Source organism: Solanum lycopersicum, chromosome 2 (genome assembly GCF_036512215.1).
Source record: "Solanum lycopersicum chromosome 2, SLM_r2.1".
In the NCBI taxonomy this organism is placed as follows: domain Eukaryota; kingdom Viridiplantae; phylum Streptophyta; class Magnoliopsida; order Solanales; family Solanaceae; genus Solanum; species Solanum lycopersicum.
Window position 1 is genome coordinate 56,195,634 of NC_090801.1, and position 24,013 is coordinate 56,219,646.

Below are 24,013 nucleotides of genomic sequence, written 5' to 3' on the forward strand. Positions count from 1 at the left end.
CAGCAACCATAATAGGTAGTTAAAAAGTGATCAATAAATCCATCAACATTTCATGTTTCAGCTTGACAAACAGAAGCAGGACCTTGCCAAAATATAAAGCCCAGCTCAGTTGTAACCTAATCTAACTAGCCTGTAACTGTAAATTAGTTTTTACAAATAGATGGAAGCAAATTTGTATGCAAAATAAAAACCATATTTGTTGTACACTAGTGACATAAACTCAAGTTTGATACTTTTATCAGTTGGTAAAAATGTAAGCAAGCAAAGAAGTAGTGAAGGCCGGAATGAGATGTCATATGTAGTATACAATCTGATGACACTACTTGCTAGGTCTCCACTACAAGAACTAGCCATAATGTGTTCTCCCTGTATGGAGATATATCAGTCATTTGCATTTGCAGAGGCAAGATTGCATCTTCAGAGTTTCTCATAAGATTTTACTTTTCTGTGCCAGTAGTAGCATCTCCATCCATGCTATTCTTCTTTTTCTTTCCATCACCATGTCTGGACCTTCTAGGGGCTTCATCCTCGCTCTCGCTTTCATCATTTCTAAAGCTGTTTTCAGTTTGTGGATAATGTACTCCTTCATCTGGTCCAACAACTGAGCCTGCAGTCTCTTGACCCCTACCTTGGTCTGGACCTGAACTGAATCTATCGTTCCTTTCATTAAAAGGAGCTCGCTGATCCTTTTTGACCCGAGGATTTTGAGAGGGCGGTGGTGGGGGTGGTGTAAATGATGGATGCATTCCCATTGGTCGACCACCTCTGGGTGGGCCAGGTGCTCCAGGACCCATTCCACCCATGAAAGGGGGCCTTGCTGGACCCATCATCATCCCAAATCCACCAGCAGCCGGAGGACGGCTGTGAAACATCATATCACCAGGGAATCGAGGGCCAAATGGTCCAAAAGGTCGGCCACCCATTCCATAAGGATCAGGCATAGGAAAACCATCAGGTGTCATTGATCCATAAGAAAATCCATCACTCATAATGCCTGGGGGGAAGCCCCGCATCCCAGGGAAAGGCCTGGCTCCACGAAAAGGAACTAGAGGAGGCCATACGATTCCCCTACCCCTTCCTCTGTCCAAAGCAGCTGGTCCTAAAGCTTGGCCAAAGCCCTCATCCTCCTCATCCTCCTCTTCACTTTCTTCTTCTTCCTCTTCTTCATTGTCTTCAAAAGGTACGATATCTGGGTTCTCATTCCCATTATCAGGGTTTACTCCCTTTGCTCTTTCCTCCTCTCGCTTGGATTCTGCAGCTAGTGAGATTGCCTGAAATGCAATAATATATTGTCCCATTAGAATTCTGTACAGAAAGTTCAACTACATTAGGAAGCAATTCTCTAAGTTCCCATAGCTACTATGTCTAGTGAATGTACACATATACATACACATCGAAAACATTTACATATATATGTACATATAACATACATATATAATGTATACAGTATGTGTGTGTACAACATGTGCTTTCCTCCGTCAGCAGTCCAACTAGATGCTCCATAGATTACCAAAGAGCATAATTAAGGCGAATGGACCAATTGCAGACAAATCTTGGAATTTCAACACAATAAGCAGCAAAGCAGTAGAACGAACTCACTATCAAATCAAACTAGATAAGTACTAGACTATGAGCGGGGGTTTTTTCTCTCTCAAGAAACAAGTACAGAATCTATCATGAAAAAAAAAAGAATAAGCAATTACCTCTCCACGTAAGGATCTATTTCAACTATTGCCTACATTACAAGCCAGAAAAGATTCTTAACTATAGAAATATGTGTCATACAACAATTTACCAATGCAAGTACCAGTTTTATAGTACTAGTTGAGACATCATTTTTGTGAACCCACATTTGGAGGAACAACATTTACAGTGAGAGTAACAGGAAAACCCAGGTTAGACAATTGCATTGAAAATAAGGGGAAGACCAGGTTCATTTTTTTTTCCGAGACCAGGTCCGGTAGTTGTCCAACAGATCCATAAAACAGGTTAGTTAGCTGTACTACATCTCCAGAACTGTGTCCAAGGGATGACTGAATAGCAAGAAATGACTCCTTTTAGCCAAACTCAATATAAAATTTCTTTTATTTTTCTTTTAATTAACAATTAAGTAAGACTTGAAGAAAGCTTTGGACATAAAAATCAACCCTATAACATCAGAACAATCACCAAAAAGATCTACTAATATATCACGTCCACAATCCCAAATGAATTACCATCTATTGAATGAAAACTGGTTTAATAGGAGAAAAACTGAAAAAGAAATACCATAAGTTCACTGTCTGGTTCCACATAGAGCAAAGAAGCCAACTGCTCACCAACAGAGATCTCTAATTCTTGACAATCTCTGCTAATCTGAAACAACAACGGTAGAAGGTGACTGAAGGTAATGATAGCACACAGCAAAGTTTAATATTACCAAACAAAACATGGAAGGAAATTTTGAATTGACAAGTAAAAGTCCATCTCAGGAATCATAAGCAACTTTGATTGCAACAGTGAAAGAGAATGTCCACTTCAAGCTGAAATTATGTGAAACAAACTTAGCACAATTGCTCAACCAGAAACGCAACTAATATTCGAAGAAAGGCTATTTGGTTGGTTCAAGTTCTTCAGAAGGGCAATTATTCGATATTTAGTTTAAATAATGAGAAAGTTTGTGGCCATCAAAAATAGTATTAAAGCTCGTGTGCTATACCCATGGCATTAGAAGAGGTCGTGGGTAAAAGGTAAAGTATCTTACTTGAGATACATTTTCCTTTTTTCTCTTCTCAACAAGAAAAGTACCATTGAGAAGGATAGTATAATAAGGCTCTACATGTCCTCAACCCTAAAAAGAGCTGCATAGATTTGGGGAAAAAAAGCCCACCACATATCTTGTTAAAGACTGGTCAGGTCAATGTAAAAGAGTCTACTTCACTTGAAATGCACTTAGGCAATCCCTAGAGCGTTCTAGCTTTACACCACATAGAGAAGAGATGGATCAATTGAAATATTACAAAAAAAAGATGGCCTTCAAACCTTCTGGCATCCTCTTCACTCAAAGACAGATTGAACAGCATGTAAAACCTCTCTTCCGGAAATATAACATCTTTGTGTAACAAAGCCCCATGTTCAATCGTCAAACACTAGCTGAGGTATAATAAAAGCACAAAAGATCATCACAATCCTAATAATTTCATCCAGACTCACCTTGCAAAAGAGCAAAGCCAACATAAGTGAGAATGCGTCTAATTTCTCTTTTGGCACATAATGCACCAACTGGGAGATATGAATTTGTGAGATGGTTTGGTTGCAATGGACCATTTGGTGCTACGAATTCATGGAGAAAAACAAAACAAGTGGCTTTTTTTTTAAACTAGTAAGTTTGTAGTCTTCAGTATTAAGGATATGTTGGCCACCACCAAAAAGTTAAACTACAGACTCCCTGTCAGGTCTATAATCTATTCAGTACCTTCTATACATAGTTGTTTACACCAAAAAAGTAGAGATACAATACAATTCATTACACTTTATGAATGGAATTGGACCTATCTTCGAAACATCTGGCATTTCTCTCCCTCCATACTGACAATCATACACACAAGGGAATTAATATCCACCATCTCTTTTGGCTATTTTTAACAGAATTTGTGCTTAAAAGAAACGCAAGGGAAAAGGAGACTCCTCGGATAGGCACTAGAATATAATTTGAGCCGCATCACACCTCCATCATTAGGCAGAATGTAATTCTATGTCAATTTAAAAAATCTATCCAAAGATAATAGTTTTCGGTTTATCTCTATAATCATGGTGTTTTATGTTTTCTTTCAACTTCATGCTGACCCACATAATTCAACTGGCAATACACAGATTGATCTTCCAATTATTCTACTAAAAGCACTATGCTAAGACTGGCCACTATTCCCCCTTTTTCCCCCTCAAAACAGTACGAGACTTCAAATTGTGGAGCATCACTTTTGATGAAAAAAATAAAAATTATTTCACCCTGGAAACCCAACCTCTAGGTACTAAGGTCTTCCTCATTGTCAGAAAGACTGTTTGTAAGTCGAAGAAACTCTGGTGGGGTTGGATAGTCTTGCTGAAATGCAAGAAATAAGGATGTCACTTGACAAAAGCAACTTGTGGGGATTCTGACTTGACTAATTAATGGTTCTGTCAGGCCCATCAAGGCTTTAAGCTGAAGTCCACGATGTATCTACTAATGAAGAATTTAGCAAATTATAACAGTATTCTAGCATAACAGAGAACGACAAGCAAATACCTGCCCTGATCAATAAATATGTCCATTATAAATCAATCTATGTCATTGGGATGCTCAGAACAGCCATAGATGGAACTGATCTTTCGAATTTTTTTTATTTTTTTTTATAAAGTGAGTAGATTTATTTAAAGGCATCAAGAAGATGCAAGCTTTACAAGTAGGATAGATCAGTTAAACTCCAAAAATAAGGATTTGTAGCTTCCTAAACCGTAGAGCTAAAAAAATCCAAGAAACTAATTTTTTGAATATGTCAAATAATCTATGAGTGAAGGCTTAAACATACCTTCACAGGTAAGTTCTCATTGTATGGATTCCTCAAATGACGAGTTTTCTGGAAGGATAGTTCACACAACTGCACTTTAAGCCTCTGAGTTAGTTCACGTATGCAAGCAATTGATATTTAAAAAAGAAAAACAGAAACAAGAAAATCAAGTATCAGTGAACCTTAAGCCATAGATTCATGCATAGGTGGATCAAACATTTAGATGCTACGGGTTCAACGATGAAAGTAATGGGTTTAGATGAACCCGATACTGTAATATAATAGTGGATCCGTCCCTTAGTTCATGTATGCAAGCAATTTTGTGATGATATCTTTAAAAGGGGGAAGAAAAAGTAGAGAAGTGAAGAGCCTCTGCCACTAGTTGATATTAGGTAAGTGTTAAGAGTTGGGAAAATGATTAGAAGTCCTCAAGTGAAACAGAAAGGGCAAAAAGAAAAAGGATTTCTCTCCTATGAACTTAAATGCATAGAGTTCATCAGTTTATATTGCAACAAGGTAAGACGCATGACCAACTAAAGCAGTGAGCAAAACAAATCATTGATCAAGGTACCAATGCACTTATCAAATTAATCCTACAGTATTGACAGAAATTAAAACAGCAATTCACCTAGCTGATGGCCTTCATAGCTGGAACCTGTAAATTGCATAAGTTGTGATGCTAATTAAAGATGCATGGAACGGTTCAAACTTAATAATTTACATAAGGCAGAGGTTCTGAAATACATTTTGTTCTCTTCAATCATCCAAAACCAGCTTCTAACAGTTTTGGAGCTGAATAATTGGTTGCACAGACTTTTGACTCATGCAATCAGTTCAACTGTCACCTTTCTAGTCTAATAACTATAACCACAATAATCAACTCTCAACAACTCCTACAATTTAAAAGAGAGGAGGACTAAGAGAGAGATTGAGCTAAATATTAGTCTGCTGAAAACATTTCGGAAATCTGAGACAGAGGAAGTTCTATTAACTAAGCGGGAAAAACTAAATATCGTGAAATAGGACAATCTCCTACTATTGCCAATTTGCCACCAAAAGAGAAACTAACAGACACAAATATCCTTGATCGAAATCAAAACATAGAAGTATGCCCACTACACCTAAAAAACGAGCTACAGGTATAGATGGTTAACACTAAGAATACATCTATTGAGACAAAAGATGTAGGCTTCTCACTAGAAGGAAACATACTCAAGTTCAAAGTGTAAATCTCGAAAAAGAGATAATTTAGTTCTACCCTTTTAGGTTCTTGATAATAACATTCACCCCCTTTATCTTATGAAAAAATTCGCGAGCCATGCCTGCTCTCATAACAGACCTACAATAGTGCAAACTGACCAAAATGCACCACTTGTTATTTTCACTATGTTGACTGATTACTTTCTTTTTTTTATGATGAGGTTGACTGGTTATTTTTGTTAGAATAGGAAAAGGTATATACAATCCAACTTAGAATAGGAATAGGTATAGTATATAGTTTCCTATTTGGTCTCTATGTAATATTGTAGACACAACAATTCAATAATATTCTTCTTCAATATTTCTCACAATTATATAGAAGGAAAGTTTGCTCATTATTTACTTTGCTCACTTGCAAGATAAATAGAAAACCTAGTGTGATTGAAAAGCATGCAACAGAAAAAAACGCAAATAACATAGTTAGTAGATTACATGGTCAAAAAACCTTCTTTTTTATTAGATAAAGGTTACTTCGTATTCACAAAAAATTCATCATCCAAGGAATGGTGAATTGGAAACTTCCATCCCACAGGATGATCAAAAAAGCTTTGTTGAGCTCAAATGTCATGCGAACAGCTTATGTCATAACCAGAAACATTGAGGGATATAACTGGACTCAGTAATCCTCTCGAAATATATATCATCCATTCATGAAATAGCTTCCAATTTACATTTACATTAATCAAAAAAGAATGATCTTTTCTTGCCAATAGAAAGAAAGAAAGAAATACTAAAAGAGCAGGTGGGGAAGGTAAAGAAATCAAAAGGACCTTTTTAATATGAAGAGAGAAATCAAAAGTACCTTTAACCATTTCACTGAAAAATTCCGTCCATAATGTGCAGTTCCATGTTCATGCTTCCAATTTCCTCCTTTAGCAGCACCACCAATTCTAGATGTCATTTTTGCGAGACCCTGACATAACAGTATACATGTTGAATTCCATGAACTAGTCTCAAATTAATGACATATTCCTTTCATTTCTGATGAAGATTTTCATCACAACACAAGTTACAATCAAACTATACATAGTTAAATCAGTAACATTTTTAACCTCAACTCTTCATGAGATAGGTGAAAAACAGATTACCTGAAAATGCCTGGTCCGATTGATTGAAAAAATTAGAATGACATTTTCCACAGAGTCGAAAGCTTCATTTAGTTTAGCCTCATTGCTTCGTTGAGTTGCCCAAACTCCTTGTTGTACTGACAATTCAAGATTCTCACGGTTGCAGCTTTTAACTATAAAGTACCTAATACCATGCAAGAATATCAGATAAGCATAAAGAGAAAATTAGAGATATGGATTATAACTGTTCCTTTTTCACATATAAATGTCAAGAGGGAAGGTGATACTATATGAACCCAATTCTTGAGTAAGGTAAGGTAAATACCATGTTTAGTTCACATGGCGCCAGGGCTCAGACTTATGACCTTAAATCATTAGTCATAAGTCCTTAAACCTTTACTACTTGAACTAAACCCTGCTGCTGCTGCTGCTGGTGGGGGGGGGAGGGGGGGGTTAAAAATTTCACAGCAATTTTTGCGTTTTCATTTGCTCAAAAAACTAAATATGACACAGAAAAGACATTGGAAAGACAAAAGTTATAAAAAGACGAGAAGAATTTATCCGGTGTATTAAACAAAGATACTGGAGTATCCAGGAATAATAATACTAACAATCATTTGATAATTTATGACACGAAAAAAGTAGGAGACATCAAGTTAGTAATGACCCTTTTCAAAGCTTTCAAATATTTTTTATCACTTTGTTTAATTTTTCCTTCTCTTCATCTTGTTGGGGGTGGAAAATCCAGAAACCTATAAAAGATAAAAGGGCATTCAGCACATGTGACAAGATCAACTGCTCCTTTTACTTCCTGATCAAGACTGAACTTTTATGTTTCTAAAAATTGAATAACAGAGCATTTGTTTAATTTGTCAAATGACAAGTGAATCACTGGAACATTGTGCAACACATACTTGATAATGGTCAAGGGGTTTAACCATGGAGAACAAAAGAAATTTGGTCAAAAGCATAATATAACAGGAGAGGTAGGTAATATAGTTTTGATGGAAACAAACCTAAATGGGGCAGTGGGGGATTATACACAACAACTAATGGGGAATATGGCTGGAAGCGATTGGCAGCAAAGTGGAATTTTAGTTATGTGGAACAAAAGATCATGGAAAGGGGAGAAGGTGGAATATGGGAACCAATCAATTACTTGTAAACTACTGCAGTTAATCAAGAACTACTTGGTTTCTCACACCAGTCTATGCAGCTTATGATAGAAATGAAAGGATGGAGTTATGGGAAGAATCAAGAGTTAAGAGGAGTCTGTGTGGGTAGTATTGAGGAGTTCAACACAATTAGGTTTCCCTCCGAGAAAACAAATTGTGTCAGGCGTAGAGCCATGAACGATCTTCCAGCTGTATCAACGAATTGGAGCTGATTGACCCCCCTCCCCCCCCCCCCTCTTATTGGGAGGATCATACACTTGGAGAGGAGGGGCAAACCAAAGGAATGCCACTAGGATTGACAGATTTTTGTACTCATTCCCATGGGATGAAATGTTCCTTCAAATTAGGCAATGTACCCTGCGTAGCTTGGGGTCTGACAATAACCCCATTGCCTTGACATGTAGGAATAAGGTCTTCAAGAGATCTTGTTTCAAGTTCCAAAAGTGGTAGCTTAAGGAAGAGGGTTTCAAAAGTAAAGTTCATATTGGTGGAGCTCCTTTGAAGTGTCAACAAGACCAGATTACAAACTAGTTACTAAGTTGAGGTTGCTTAAACAGAACTCAAGGAATGGAGCAGAGAGAATAGGGGGAATTGGAAGGCAAGGAAGGAGCAAATTTTGAGTCAGAAAGGGGACATGGAAGTTACTCAAGAGTCTAGATCTCTTGCTGATGATGACCAGATACTAAAGGTACACTGGCCATGGAATATGAGGAGGTGGACAAAAATGAAGGAATTTTTTGGGGTCCAGAATTCAGTGGATCAAGAATGGCGATAAAAATTTGAAGTACTTCCACAGAATTGCTACACCTCACAAAAGAATCAACACCATTGAGTCATTAATGATTAATGGAGAGTTCTCTTCTGAGCCAATGGAAATCAACAGCTCTATTGCGGATTTTTACCACCATCTGTATAAGAAGGTAGAAAAATGGAGACCCTCACTAAATATTCTTAATATACAGAGAATAACAGTGGAGGAGCAGAGCTAGTTATCTAGAGAATTCAGTGAGGATGAGGTGACAAAAAGGATAACATTGTATGCTTGTGATAAAAAGCACCTGGACTTGTGGTTAAACCATGGCCTTTTTTCAGGGATTCTGGGAAACTATAAAGGAGGATCTGATGCAAACCTCCCAAAACTTTCACTGCACCAAAGTTTTGAGAAGAGTTTCAATGCCACCTTTATGGCTCTAATTCCCAAAAAAGTGGGGCAAATGATTCAAGAGACTTCAGACCAATCAGTCTCATTACTGGGTTTATAAAATAATTGCCAATGGTAGAAATGCCGAAGAAGGTGATAGACAAGCTAGTCAATAAAAATCAAATAGATTTCATTAAAGGAGACAAATAAAGGATGCTGCTCTAATTGCTAGTGAATGCATTGATACTAGGATTAGAGGAGATGTGTCAAGGGTAATGGGCAAACTGGATATCGAAAAAGCCTATGACCATCTTAATTGGGACTTCCTGATCAACACTCTTAGACAAATGGGTTTTGGCCCTACATGGCACAAGTGGATTGAGTTCTGAATTAAAACCACCAGGTTCTCCATTTTGGTAAATGGAACCCGCTGGGTTTTTTTCCTGCTGAAAGAGGACTGACTTAGACAATGGGACCCTTTGTCCCCTTTCTTGTTTATCATTGCTAAGGGTTGGACAGTCTGATGAGGAGAGCTTCTCTAAACAACTGGATTAGGGGTTTCAGAATCAAAAACAAGGCTAATAAGGTAGTGGAAATGACTCATTTATTGTATGTTGATGACACAATAATTTTTCGTGAAGCAGAGCAAGCACAACTTTGTCACAAAAATTATTCTAGTAATATTGAGGCATGCTCTAGACTAAAGATGAATTAGAGAAAAAGTAGCATCTTTCCTATTAAAGAGGTCCAACATATTCAAGCTTTGGCTAATAGATTGAAGTGCAAGATAGAGAGGTTGCCTACAGTTTATCTAGATTTGCCACTGGGTGCTAAACATAAAGCAATTTTCAGCTAGATGGTAGACTAGGAAAATCAGAAAAAAGACTAGAGACTAGAGGCACATTGGAAATCCCAATATCTATCCTTAGGGAAAGAGTCACTTCAATCAACTCTATTTTAGACTCTTTGCCAACATATGTGCTGTCATTTTTCCCATTCCCAACAAGGTAGTCAAAGCCATACACTCCTTGAGGAGAAATTTCCATTGGCAAGGTAACATGATTAAGAAGAGCTTCAACTTGGTGATATGGATGGCAAGTTAACTAGAGCAAGATATATGGGGGTTTGGGAGTAAGAAGCCTAAAACTACACAACAATAGCTTAGTTACCAAATGGTTCTGGAGATACAACTTGGAAGATCAAGCTCTATAGAAAGAAGTCATTCAACACAAGTAAGGTTAGGAAGGTCAATGACATCCAGAAGTGCCGAAAACATATGGTGTGGAGTATGGGGGACCATAAGAAACCTGCGGTTGGCTTTCATAGACAATGTAAGGATAAAGGTTACTTTGTTTAGAAAGGAAGACTGGATTGATCAAAGGTCCTTCGAAAATTTATTCCTGGGTTGTTTTCTATTTGCCAGAATCCTAATAGCAAAATACAAGAGGTTTGGTCTCCACAAGGATGAATTCGCTTTTTAGAAGATTTAATAATGAATGGGAAATAGAGTGGGTATCGGATATGCTAGCTTTGATTGGAGACTTTCTTGGCACAAATCCTAAAACAGATAAATTGTTATGGAGGCATCATATTTGATGAATTCTACGTGAATAGTGTTAAAGAATGACAAAAGTCTCACATCGGTGGTTATGAAATGGGTGGACTCCTTATAAGGTTTGGGCAATCCTCCGCTCTTTGAGCTAGCTTTTTGGGGTGTGAGTTAGGGCCTAAGACCTAATTTAACATGGTATCATAGCGAGGTCCGTCTCACCGATGTAGCGGCCCCCAAAATCAAAAATTGTCCATGCACTAGATGCCAAGCACTAGAGTGATGTGGGGTATTAAAGAATCTCACATCGGTGGTTAATGAGATGGGTCAACTCCTCCCTTTGAGCTAGCTTTTGGGGTATGAGTTAGGCCTAAAACCTATTTTAACATGGTATCAGCGCAGGGTCTATCTCACCCAATGTCGCGGCCCCCAAAATCAAAAATTGCCCAAGCACTAGATGTTGAGCAGTGGGCATGAGGTGAGTGTTAAAGAATGACAAAAGTCTCACATCAGTGGTTAATGAGATGGGTAAACTCCTTATAAGGCTTGGGCAATCCTCCTGCCTTTGAGCTAGCTTTTGGGGCGTGAGTTAAGCCTAAGACCTAATTTAACAAATAGAATGTATAAAAGGGATCTAGCCACAATTGCAAGGAAGAAATTAGGGCAATGGAGTGCTATTTGGAAGAGTGTAGCCTCTACTAAGGTGAAGTGCTTCACTTGGTTGGTAACCAGGAGAGCTTGCCTCACACATGATAAATTTCAAAAGAGGGGAAGAACTATTGCCTCAAGATGTTATCTTTGTAAAGCGGCTCTAGAAACCAACAATCACATGTTCCTCCATTGCAAAGTAACAACACAAGTATGGGCTATATTCACCAATTTAGCTAGCCTAAATTGGATTATGCTAAAACATACAATAGACCTATTAAGTTGTTGGGCCAGAAGGGGAGGTAATAAGAGCCAAGGAAGTGAGGGAGAACAGTACCAACTTGAATTTGGTGGATCATATGGAAGGACAGAAATTGAAGAATTTTTGTAGGGTTAAAGAATGCGCTATAGAGAAGATTAAGTGGGAAGTAATTACCAATTTAGGTTTTCGTGTGAAGCAATAAACATAGAAGAAGAAATTCACCTAGCGGATTTCATGGGAGTTATATAAGCATTCCTGTTTTCTTTTTTTAGTTGTTTCTATGTAACTAACACTTTTGGAGGTGGTTGGTATAGCCCTTATGCTAAGGAATACAAAGTTACCAGTTTCAAAAAAAAAAAAAAACATTCTGGATGAGTACATCATTGTAGTGACAGTTCTAGGAGTTCACTGGGTCTAAGATGGTCCCAACTCTCTGGAGTATCTAAAGGGCTCTACAGCCAGTTTTCACTAATTGTATAATTAGTAGTTATAACTAAAAGAGAGAAATATTTCTGTGCACATGCTCTTAAAAGTTAAAAACAAAGTATACGATTCTTCACTAAGTCTCATCACAAGTTTGGAGGAAAGTATAGTTGGTGAATCACCTGAACCACCCAGAAGAATGATCCAATGTCACTTAGTTTGTACCTAATTTTGGGATTTTGATAGCTTTGACAAGATTTTTATGTTAAGAGTTATCTTTTGGATCACTCTGACAAAGTTAGAACAGCTAAATAATGATTTTGAATTAGCTTCCGACTATGAGACTAGACAGTGGGGATGAAAGGTTGTGAAGAAGAATCAACGCCCAATTGTACTATGACCATCAATTGGCTTTCAAGCAATAGAAAGAAGAAAAGAAACTCTCCTTATCACAATTAGGTCCGAGAATTCCTGTAGCTACACAAATTAATGGACCAACTTAAGCAGAAAAGGAAATAAGTACACAAACACATAACCTATAGTCCATTTTTCCTGTCATTTTTTTGAGGGAGGATGGTTTATAAAATTTCACTGACATAGTAGGGTGCATCAGGGCTGTAAATTACCAGCCAACAAAATATATATCATTTATAGCAGAACTCTCATAGAATGAGTTCACAATAGTTCGTATCAATCCTCAGGCATGCAGCAGAATGAAGAATAGAACAAAGGGAGTTGATAAACAACAATACAGAATAGGTGGAACGATTTATGATTCTAACAAGGCTCTGGATAAACAATTTACAGCTGACATGGAAGACTCCAAATTATTCACCTATTTAAGTAGACAGGCTGACTACATGACCTAAGTAAAGACCTTGAAACTCTGAACACACCTAGATGGTCCTTGAGGCAGGGGTATTGCAGCCTGATTTTGCTGGGTGCCGGGAAGGGTTTGTGTTTGAGTTGGGGGCCCCTGATGTTGAGGCTGTTGAACTTGTTGTTGATGCGGCTGGTGCGGTTGGCCAATGGGTGGTTCCGTTGCTGTAGATTTCACTGCTTGATTCATTACATTAGGTACTTGCGGAATTTGAGATTTGTCTGCCTGAGTTGAATAATTTGTATTCCGATTTTGAAAAAACCTGTTCGAGTAACCATGGGATGTCAAATTCTGAATTTTCTGAAGAACTTCTACCACTGGAGGTGGAGGTCCAGGCATCTTTGCATGTCTATATCGGCAATCAGGACCATTCGGACAAAATCCTAATTTAAACCTGCCATTTCAGAAATTACATCAAAAAAACAGGTGATAATGTGCTACAAAAAAAAAAAAACATGTATGGTCATCTTATTCTCTTTTCAATTACTTTTCTTTAGAGAAAGCAAATCAACACTCTTGATCTTTTTTATGACAGGGCTGTACGGGCCAAATACTGAAAACCTCAATTTTTCCATAGGGTACATACTACCTCCCACCAGGTATCATGCAACTCTAAACAGTCATTATCATTAAGATCAAAAGCACCTACACCGTAATTAATGATGATACTGTCGTAGAATGACCAACGCCCAACAAAAGCAAATCAGCATAACTAAACATCAGGTGAGGATCATGAAAAAAACATCAAACATCCATTTTTTTACTATGTTCTTGCGCTTTTCTTCTGCTTGATTCTCAGTAAGTAAAAGCTCATGCAGTGTACAACTAAAAAGTTCAAACGGAACTGGTATAAGTAAAAATACAAGTCAAGAAATCTCAAACAGATAGAGTAGATCCAATTCATTGCAACTAATCAACTCAAAATGCATCAAATCTACGAACCTAACACTTACAAACCTAAAAGCTAGTAATTTTGGTTTAGATGTAACCAAATTCAAGCAGAGGTGCTGACTGCTGACACCGAACACATAAGTCCAAAATTATCTCATCAGAGTATCTAAGTAAGAGTTCGAATCCATCTGTGGTTTCCCATTTACATTACACTCCCCTTCAACACAGACACAAACACGGACACACAAGTAAAACAGCAATGAATTAAAACCATTGCAAAGAAGAAATCAGATCACTGAGAGAATCTCACATGTTACATTCTTTAATATCCTCATTGGTGTGCTTATAAACACAATCTTGTTCACGGCACTCTCCATAGAGTCTAAAGAACCTGCAAACGGGCATCCGGGACTTATCATACTGGTGAAGGAAACCACAAGCATCACCCTTCATACACAAGGACCGCAGCCAATGCCTACAAACAGTCTGCCTGAAACTTCTACGGTTACCAACAAATGAACCATCACCTCCTAGCCCCACACCGCCGCCTGGAGGAACTACGGCAACAGAAGCATTTGGGGCGGGACCTGCTTGTATTACTGGTACAGATGCAGTTGGGTGTGTTGGCCCTGTATCTAAGCCACCTTCAAAATCAAAGTTTAGTCCTCCTTCTCCGTCATCCATTTTGAGAAGATTCTTCTCTGTTAGTGTAGTCAATCAATCTTGATTTCTGGTTGAATTTGGGGTTTATGGAGCCACCAAGGTTTTTCAAGTCCTAACCCAGGGGCAGGGCTTTTGGTTGTTTAATTGCTATTGTTTTTGTTTTTTTTTCTTATACAAGTTACAATTATGCATTTGTATAGCCACTTAATAATTAAAATTAGTGTATTTACTTGGATAATAATTACATTGTTTGATAATTACACGTGTCTATTTGAATGTGACAATGTAATTATTGCAATCGCAAATTTATATTTAAATTTTAAAAATAAAAAATAATTATTTAAATTTTATATTATAACAAAATAAGAAGTTTTATAAATGACATTAAATTAAATATTCAAGATATATATTATTTTCTGTAAATATATTAATTACTAAACATATATTCTTTAATCTAGATTATGAAAAAATAATTGATTTATATTTTTTCAAATTAATATATTTCAAATGGATTGATCTTAAAAACTAAAAGTGCAAAGTTTATGTATGTTTGATAAAAAATTTAATATATAAACAAAAGGTCATAAATTATTACATATTTGATAAAAAGATTTTATGCAGTTTAATTAAAAGATAACGTGTAATGTGAATTTAATATTACTAGAATAAATGGAATTGAAAATATAACATAAGCTATAAAAAAAAATAACATGATGCTCTTATAGCAAATTTCAACATAGCATGCATAAGTATGATTTGTTTTTATTTTTTTCTTAAGAAAAATGTAAGTCTAAAACCTTACTTAACAAAAAATTATATTTTAATTTAAAAATTAGAAAACTAATAAAATTATACTAATGAGAAAATAAGCGCGGCCGGAAGAAATATGTAATTCAAAAAAATTGCATAGAATCACGAAAAGTAAGGTTGAAAACAAAAAGAAAATGAAATATAATAATATAAAATAAAAAGTAAACTTTTTTAAAAAAAAAATTGAATAATAAAATAGAAATAAAAAAAAATAGTTGTTAATTACACCAGCAATTCACATCCTCTGTGTGTGAATTGTAGAGTATAACACCAATTACCTGCTGATTAAGTAATTACTTGCCCAATCAAATAGGATAGACAATGTAATTACACTACCAGGACGTCTTTCCAAACAGGCCCTAACTAAAATCATATAATCTCTGGATCTATCACATGACATAGCAAATAGTCTAAAAATTCATATAGAAATATGAGTTATTCATAAAAAGTCGAGAGTAATATTGAAAACAATTCTAAACTTGACAAAAATTTTGGGGTATCGAAATGTACTTAAGTTTGATTAGTCAAGTTAGGAGTATTTTTAAAATTATTATTTGTTTCGTGATAAAATTAATATTTCGCACAAAGTTTTAAAAATATTTTTAATGCTTCTCTTAAGAAGAAATTGAGAAGAAGAAAAGACTATACTTTAGTGTGTTACTTCATTGTCTTCAAATTACTTGATACTTCCAATATTTTTAATTTAGACTTTCCACAATTTGATTGAATTTTCTTTATAACTCTAGTATATAGTTAATTTTTGCGAGTATTTTTGTCTTGATAGAAATTTGAGTCTAAAATCTTATGGACCATATTCACAGTTCTCAACTTCCTTCATTTATCTTTTAATGAAAAATGTCATTAAAATGATTGATTGCATTTAAAAAAAAAAAAAAAGTGGTAGAGTTACAATAACTAGCGTCTAGTAACAAGTTTAATTTACTTTGAGTAGCTTTATTGAAAGAAATAATTATTTAGCAATTCAAGTATTTAAAGTATTTTTCAAATAAGGAAGATGAGTTTGTTTCCTTGTGTATCAAAGTCATTTTCTTATAACCACCTTGACTTTAGTTTTATAATAATATTTTCTCCAGCTAATAATCAAATGTTATACTACATTATTCTTTTAGGATTCAAAACTTCCTTCAAAACACCAACATATAAGTTTAAACATAACTTCAAGCTCAGATGGATATGAACTTGAGAACCTGGCCTTATTACATGGCAAAGAGTATTGGTAAGTAATTTTGTCACTTTCCATACTCAGTACATTAAAACACTCGAGTCAAGCTGAAGTGGTATATTTTCTTTTTTTTTAAAAAATAATGAGCTCAACGTCGCCCCAAGTGCAGATAGATAGTTTTCTGTTCTAGGGCATTTTTTCATTTCCCTGCTAGTTAAGATAAGTTAGTTACAATCAAATATTTGGACCACTGCGTCAAATGATTATACATATAAGTGATTAGGGGCGAATCACATGAATGAATGAGCATTATGACATCCAGTTCTTCATGGTCACCAATCAGTACCCAAATCTCTTGACGTGAAGAGTTTGTCAATGTACAAAATGACAGTATCACACGAGGCGACATAATTTTGCATCTGCGTTCTTGCGGAGTCTTCTGAAATTAACAGAGAGAAACAACATACTCATCAGAATTTTTTTTTTAAAAAAAAAACTAGTGGAACAGGTGGGCGGACCTAGTATCTCAAATCTTAGCACATGGACTACAAGGTATTAGATATGATCTAAGCCTTGGACAAGGATGGGTCATGAACTATGAAAATGCCTCTGGCGTTGGATATTCTGGCCAATAAAAAGGCAACTATCATCTAGGCTGAGATAGAATGAGATGAACAACTATTAAGAAGAGCTTGTCAGCATACAGATAAATTAGTCACTATAAAACGCACAATTTATTCCCTGGACAAAACAAAGTGCAAATTCAGTTCTGACCTTCCTTACCCAACAACTTGGAAGCTAAAATCAAATAAGTAAAGAAACAAGCAGGATATAAAATTTCAGTGTTGTGTCATGAAGTCCTTCCCAAGTGTGTGATAAGAGAGGCAAACTAAAAAAACTGATACTGTGTTTCGTGTCATAGTATATAGGAGGAAGCTACTACAATAAGGATTACAATGTCCTAGAATTTGAGTTCATAATTCATTTTTAGCCCAAAACAAATTGTGTCATTAAGAATTTTACCAAATTACTCAACAGATTGGATAAAGCCAAACCAAGTTCACTTCAGAATAAAAAAATAATGTATCAGAACGATGCATTAGACTAAAAATGTTACTAGGTGAGTTTTTAGTTGAGTCAGAGGTATAGTAAAGAAGCTGAACTGCATACTCACCATCTTCATTAAGCTTGATCATCAGCTGTTGCCGGGTGGGGAGGGCATACATTCCTGCAGACACAGCTTTCCTGATGGCCCATCCATGGTATGGAGCAAACACTTGTGTATATGCTTTTGATGCTGGATCTTTCAAGGAATTCCCCCTGCCAAAGACAGCAACCAAATTTGAACATCAAATATAAATATTAAAACTAAAACAAACGTACCCGCTAAAGTGTTTGCTATCAGTTACTAACTGATAGCAAACATAATATACAAATACTACAAATCTCATAGTACTACAACAACATTTCAAGATATTTTCCTACTTCCACACACCTAAAAAGAATGAACAAGCAAGCAAAGTGTTTGAGTCATAACTCATATCCATCTATTGCCAATCCAGCCACCAGAAGGACAGGTTCATGTGAATATCACCACCGTGCCAAACAACAATTGACTTGCAGATAATGATAGAACTCCACAAGATTATGCGACTTCCACGCACCTTAAAATTAAGGAAAAAGGATCAAAACTACCCCCTTCAACTTTGGTTTATTAGTTGACTATGCTCTTACCGTTAAAATGAAGTTATTCTTACCCTCACCGTCTACAAACTTATCATTTGTACCCCTTAATTGGATAGAAAGCCCCAAGTCAACTAAAATTGCTCATTTCAATTAAAATGACCCGATTTTTCTGAATCTGAACCCAACCCACTAAATCAAATAAATTCATACCAAACTAAATCCCCAAACCCATCTCTCTAGTCTTATTCATCTCCTTCCTCCATTGAAACAACAAATTATTGCTTCCTTGGCAGGAAAACTAGGTATTAATAAGTTCCTTCGGTCTACTATTTCCACTGTGATCTTCAAAGGCCCTCATGCTTCTAGAACCATTACACCAACAAGCTAGAAAACTGGTCAAAAAACCAGATTTTCCATGTACACCATAGCACCAAAGTCTATGACCCCTTGCCTTCTGGCACACTGATGTATACAAGCTGTCAAATTTAATACACCTTACAGCTTCCAAGATCCAATCAAATGTTCCTTTGTTTTCTATTAATAACTACAAAGACTTTACCCATTATGTCCGTTGAGCATAACGTTACATGACCAAACAATTTCAAGTAGAGAGAGATATCATACTTTAAGCACAAGCATTACTTGGAGAATTAAGATATTTTGTACAGAAATGGAATACAGAATCTGTCACACTTTGGTCTTGAACACCCAAAAAGATCAAATAAGGAAATGCCCATGAACATGAATTGGAGCATGCCTAAACTCTTGTGGAACACATAACCAGATCTGTCACTCTCCAATTTCTGTCCTCAATATGTACTAGAGATACCAATCATCTGGACATAAAGAAGGCACTTTATTTTGTATTTTGTAAATTGTAATAACCAAACTTTTCTTTTTAATTCAATACTTTAAGGGCCAAACATATAAAGTTTTCTAATGTAGACACATATAGGACAAAATATCTTCTGATTTCACTCCTTCCAACTCATCATCAATGAGCAAAGCTTACTTTTAATTCGTTATAGAAAAGAAAGCCAACGTCCAGGAACCCATACAGTAACAGCCCAGTAACACAATATACTCATCGCTAAGCCCAAAAAGGCATTGCACAAGCTGGTTTCAAGTCTTACTCTTACAGTTCAGGACCTTCAGCTTTCCTTTCTAGCGTGGGATTCTAACACTACCTTTGGGTTAACTCAGACAGCTCGCCAGTGAGAAGCTTGTCGAACCCTCTGTTCCTCCCTCTTCACCCAACAACTCTGTCAAGGAATATGTTAGTGATGCTGGAAAACGCCATTGTTATGGCATATCTTTCTCTTTGTTATTAATGATATTATTTTCCTTTATCTTATAGTTTAGGCTATGGACAAAAAGAAATAATCTTATATATGCCACCACAATCTCTTGTTCTTTTGCTTTTTTGTACTCCAAGTTTCAAAGCTTATGTCTATAGGTCTATACTACTTTGCAAATAAATGAAAGCCAAAAATGTTAGTTCTTTTTTTAATTAGCTAACATTGGAAGTTCTGGAGTCCCTCACAATGAAATACTATTTCCAATCTACTCATTTTTGGGTCCTTCTTTCGTTCCATAAAATAAACATCAAAAGTTATAGCTCCTTATCAACAAGAGAAAAAAGAACTGTCAAAAGTAGTAGCTTTTTCTTCACTCTGTTACAACAGATCTGAGACTAGAGCTTTCATGCTATTGGTATTCTTTGATGAAATGCTGGTTAACTTAGAATTCCATGAGTCTGTAAGCCTGAACTAGAGGATAAAGCTTACAACATCAAGCAGTGATGTTGACAAAAAAGATAGAAACACTGAAGTTGAGGAACTTGCTCATTACATGAGTGTTAGGGTCAGTGTTAGTAAAACCAATCGCTTAAAGCAATGAAGCAAATGAAGAGGGACTATCGAGCTTCACACAAATGTAAACTTCAGACAATGGTGAGCAACACGATCCTAAGGAGGAGCAGTTGATTATGTGAATGGCTCTTTTGAGAAGTTTGATCTATATTAGCATCATTGTAAATTGGATGCAAAAACTGGCTATTTTAATCATAATTTGATTATTTAAGACTAAATTATACATGTTTATCTCAATTTATCATTTAAACTTACTATAATATGTACGCTTCACTTCAAAGAAACATATGGTTCACTTCTCGCTTTTCGCCAAAAACCCCATGTAGTTTTTTACTTTTACGCTTTTAAATACTGGTAAAGATGAAGTTGTGCATCTAAATGATTTCAGAGTTCTACATTTCAAAATAGTAAAACAGAAATGTTAAATAATAGAGGGAACAGATAAAAAGCATACTCTGAGGCTATAATCTCCTCGAACAACACCTTAACCATATCCAGCCCACGCTTAACTCTTAACAAGTTCCTTGTATGACTACCTGCCTTTCTCACACAGTTTGCTTGAATATCTTGATCCATCATTGTGTGCAACGTTGTAATAGACTTTGATGCCTCTGCTAGATCATTCACCTGTGGTCACCATTAACAATTGTTTAGTTACTCAAATCAACCATATTTTTTATGAATAATTGCATATACCTACCTAAACACATATATTCGTATGCAATATATGCTACCAAAAGCATGCATGATGAAAGGAAAACCTACTATCAGTGGAAGCCAAAGGGCAAAGCTTTTTGCTGTAAGCTAAATCCACAGCTGGAAAAGCATAGCAGGTAAGAGGATTAATATACTACTGTATGGATACCAAAAAATATGAGACAAGTGATCAAACTAATAAACTTCATGTGATCCCTACAATTCATTAGTCCTTCCAAAAATATCTGCCCCTCTCCACTTCAAATAATAAATTTGATCAATTCCTCGTTGAAAACTCGCACATAACTTGATGCGAAAAAATCAAATATGAACACTGAAAAACAACACAAAATGTACTATCAAAAGAGTTCCACTTAAAATCTTCGAAAAGGTGTAAAATGAAAAACATTATGCTACAAATAGAGTAATAGTAGTAGTAATATTTACCAGCTTCCATACAATTCATGCATAATCAATGTGATCACAACTCCAAAATTGATTAATTAGAACAAAAAGTAATCCTCAATCAAAAATCGAATTGGATTGTGAATCGAGGATGATAACCTTAGCAACGTAATCGAGCTCAGCAAACTTGAAGGCGATACCGAGGCAGCGGAATAGAGGAGAGACCAAAGTACAAGCGTGAGAGAAAGGAGCTACTTCCATCTTAGCAGCTTCATCTAGGGTTTGAGAATTTAAAGTGTTGGCTAGGTCTTTGAAAGCTTCCGCCATTTTCCTAAGAGGCTTTTCCTCAGCTACGTGATTCGCCATTGAATCAGCACCGTGATGTCGCCGGAATTCCTTTTTCGTGGTAATGCCGGTCCGGTCCGGTCCGGTCCTGATATATTGCGTGAACAAATCTAATTTTGGAATCCCCCTCTCTTCGAGTGCACTCAGTGATTTTGATTGGATAACTGAAAATATTTTTTAAATGTAGTTTATTAAGGTTATATATCTTTTAAAATGAAAATGTATTTAAAAAAAAAAAAAAATTCTTCACTTCTGGAGAAATTTGGTAATTTGATGCTTAAAATTTGAGATGAACATTTGTTTATGAATTTCAAAGTTAAATTGTTTGCTGGATTTAAATTTTAAGTTGTGATTGTAATATTTAAAAAATATAAATTTTGATTCATGAGTTTATATTTTATGAAGAAAAATATTATTTCTATTTAATTTTTGTGAAAATAGATCCATGCTCTGGCGCGTGAATATTGTGCATGTTATATAGAATAATTATATTATAAGATATCTAAACACTATTAAACTATGACATATGGATGAATTGAAATCAAAGAAATACTAATTATTTTTTTTCTCCGACTTAGGGAAATCCTTGGAGTAACAATTTCGGTGTGACTTCAACTAGGATTGCCTCAACGTAATCAAGATTGCTCTGTATCCGAATAGCTTGAAGTACTTCACTTTATTGATGGACTCGTCATAATGACCCTCGAATAGATTAGCAGTCAACCTTTTAAGTCCAATAGTAATTGCCCTCTCAAGCCTAACGTTCGATTTTACACACACGCTATTAACTAGGTCTTTTCAAAAAGGGAACTAGCGCGTGATCATTTTACACTTGGGAGTGGAATTAGTTTTTAGGAAACTTTCACATATAGTCACATAAAAATAGCTTAAATCTTTCAATAGCTATAGTTTGATAATTACAATTCGTAGCTACATGTTATATGGATGAGAGAAGCGAGCGAGATGGGGTAAAATAATGGGAGAAAGGTAAATTATATATGTATATCGGTTAGATAGTTGTATATTATACATATGTATTTGTATATATGGCAAGCGAGATTGGGAGAGGGAGGAGAGAGGCGAGCGAGACAAGGCAGAGAGTGGGAAAGAGGTGAATTGTATATGTATATAATTGTTTATTATACATATGCATTGGTATATAGGACAAGCGAGATCAGGAGAGGGAGGAGAGAGACAAGCGAGATTGAGAGAGGGAGGAGAGAGGTGAGGGAGAGAGGGCGAAGAGTGGGAGAGAGATGAATTGTATATATATATGTTAAATAATAGTATATATTATACATATCTATATGTATATTCTGGTGAACTGTACATATACAAATATGACTAGTTGTATAAACTCAAAATTAACCTACATAATTAATATATAATATTAATCGCAAGTGATAATTATAGTAAAATATAACTATAATAAATAATTAAATAATATAAATTTTTTTAACCGTCTAATCTTCTCTTAGTTCTTTTGGCCCATAAAAAAACCCTATCAACAAACGAAAAGGCTTTCCAATGGAGAAAGGCTTTCAACTTCTTCTCGTATTCCCTTTTTACTTTGAGAAATTTATATTTTTATATTTCATCCCAATTTTGTTGGTTTAGCACAAAGAATATGAACATGATCAATCGTAATCCACTTACTTTTAACCCATTTTTACAAATTGTACTATCAATCAAAATGTTGATTTTTTTCAATAAATAACATTATTGTTGATTTATTGGATAGTAGAATTTTGTAATATGGTGTATTTTGGAAGTTTGTAATAATATGTAATTACAAAAAACTAATAAATTAAAAAAAAAATTAAAAATATATGATTTATTAATACAACGTATAAGAATATGTTGATACCATGCTTGTTAATCACGATTTTTTCATTTTGTAAGAGTAAGAACATATGAACGTTTTGATAGTTTTTACTGAAACACTTAAAATATTTCAAGCTACATTCCAACACTTAAAATATTTTAGCTAGCTTCCAATACTTGGAATATTTTAGTTGCCTCCAACACTTAGTTTTATTTCAGCAATTCACGTGAAATGCCTTTTTTTTTTGCCATCGTCAAGTCTTCACAGCTTTGTCTTGTCAAGCTAACACGCTGTCTTGCCGATGACTCTAGCCCGCACATAAGCCTTGCATGTTCAAATTGCTTTGCCAACACCTAAGCACCTTGAACATATGTTGCACTGTTTTGTCCTCATTCATGTCAAGATCAATGCCCAAGTCCTTGATATGTCTGCACGTAGTTAGATCAAGTAGTTTACGGGTCTAACATTTTCCTATTCAGAATACAAATTGCTCATAAAAGTTAAAATAGAAATTGAAAGATGATTTTAGCTAAAAAAGAATAAATTCAAGTAAGAATATTTAATTTTATAAAAGTAAGGTGTGGATGATTTTAAATCGAGATACTAAAATTTTAAATTTTTCTTAAAAATTTAATTTTGCATCAGTTAAACAAAAAAAATTCTAACTCAAGGAATTTTTTTTTGAATATTCATACTCCGTTATTCTT

General features: G+C 35.4%; 2 protein-coding genes across 3 annotated transcripts; both read right to left on the reverse strand.

Moving 5' to 3' along the window:
- Window positions 1-109: 109 nt before the first annotated feature.
- LOC101254355 (30-kDa cleavage and polyadenylation specificity factor 30) lies at window positions 110-14,683 on the reverse strand. The gene is made up of 7 exons (XM_004233097.5): window positions 14,133-14,683; window positions 12,948-13,325; window positions 6,875-7,037; window positions 6,589-6,699; window positions 4,548-4,616; window positions 2,269-2,355; window positions 110-1,271 (listed from the first exon to the last, which is right to left on the reverse strand). Exons 1-7 carry the CDS (start codon window positions 14,504-14,506, stop codon window positions 438-440), a joined length of 2,016 nt encoding a protein of 671 aa, XP_004233145.1. The 5' UTR covers window positions 14,507-14,683; the 3' UTR covers window positions 110-437.
- A 1,897-nt stretch (window positions 14,684-16,580) lies between these two features.
- LOC101254054 (accelerated cell death 11) lies at window positions 16,581-21,680 on the reverse strand. 2 transcript variants are annotated; one of them, XM_004233096.5, is made up of 4 exons: window positions 21,296-21,680; window positions 20,490-20,662; window positions 17,653-17,798; window positions 16,581-16,917 (listed from the first exon to the last, which is right to left on the reverse strand). In XM_004233096.5, the coding sequence occupies exons 1-4, from the start codon at window positions 21,500-21,502 to the stop codon at window positions 16,811-16,813; spliced, it is 633 nt and encodes a 210-aa protein (XP_004233144.1). In that variant the 5' UTR covers window positions 21,503-21,680; the 3' UTR covers window positions 16,581-16,810. The 2 variants fall into 2 exon arrangements, with proteins under 2 accessions (XP_004233144.1, XP_010316945.1); XM_010318643.4 differs by having other exon boundaries at window positions 16,581-16,914; window positions 21,296-21,647.
- Window positions 21,681-24,013: the final 2,333 nt, after the last annotated feature.

Bases quoted from the DNA above. Each gene is read 5' to 3' on its own strand.
- LOC101254355 (XM_004233097.5), bottom strand. From the start codon at position 14,506: ATGGATGACGGAGAAGGAGGACTAAACTTTGATTTTGAAGGTGGCTTA. The intron at 6,700-6,874 runs GTAATCTGTTTT...CTGTTATGTCAG, and splicing joins ATCGGACCAGGCATTTTCAG to GGTCTCGCAAAAATGACATC. The intron at 4,617-6,588 runs GTACTTTTGATT...CTTAAAGTGCAG, and splicing joins TTTCAGTGAAATGGTTAAAG to TTGTGTGAACTATCCTTCCA.
- LOC101254054 (XM_004233096.5), bottom strand. From the start codon at position 21,502: ATGGCGAATCACGTAGCTGAGGAAAAGCCTCTTAGGAAAATGGCGGAA. The intron at 20,663-21,295 runs GTTATCATCCTC...TGGTGACCACAG, and splicing joins AGCTCGATTACGTTGCTAAG to GTGAATGATCTAGCAGAGGC. The intron at 17,799-20,489 runs GTATGCTTTTTA...TGTCTTTGGCAG, and splicing joins GAGGAGATTATAGCCTCAGA to GGGGAATTCCTTGAAAGATC.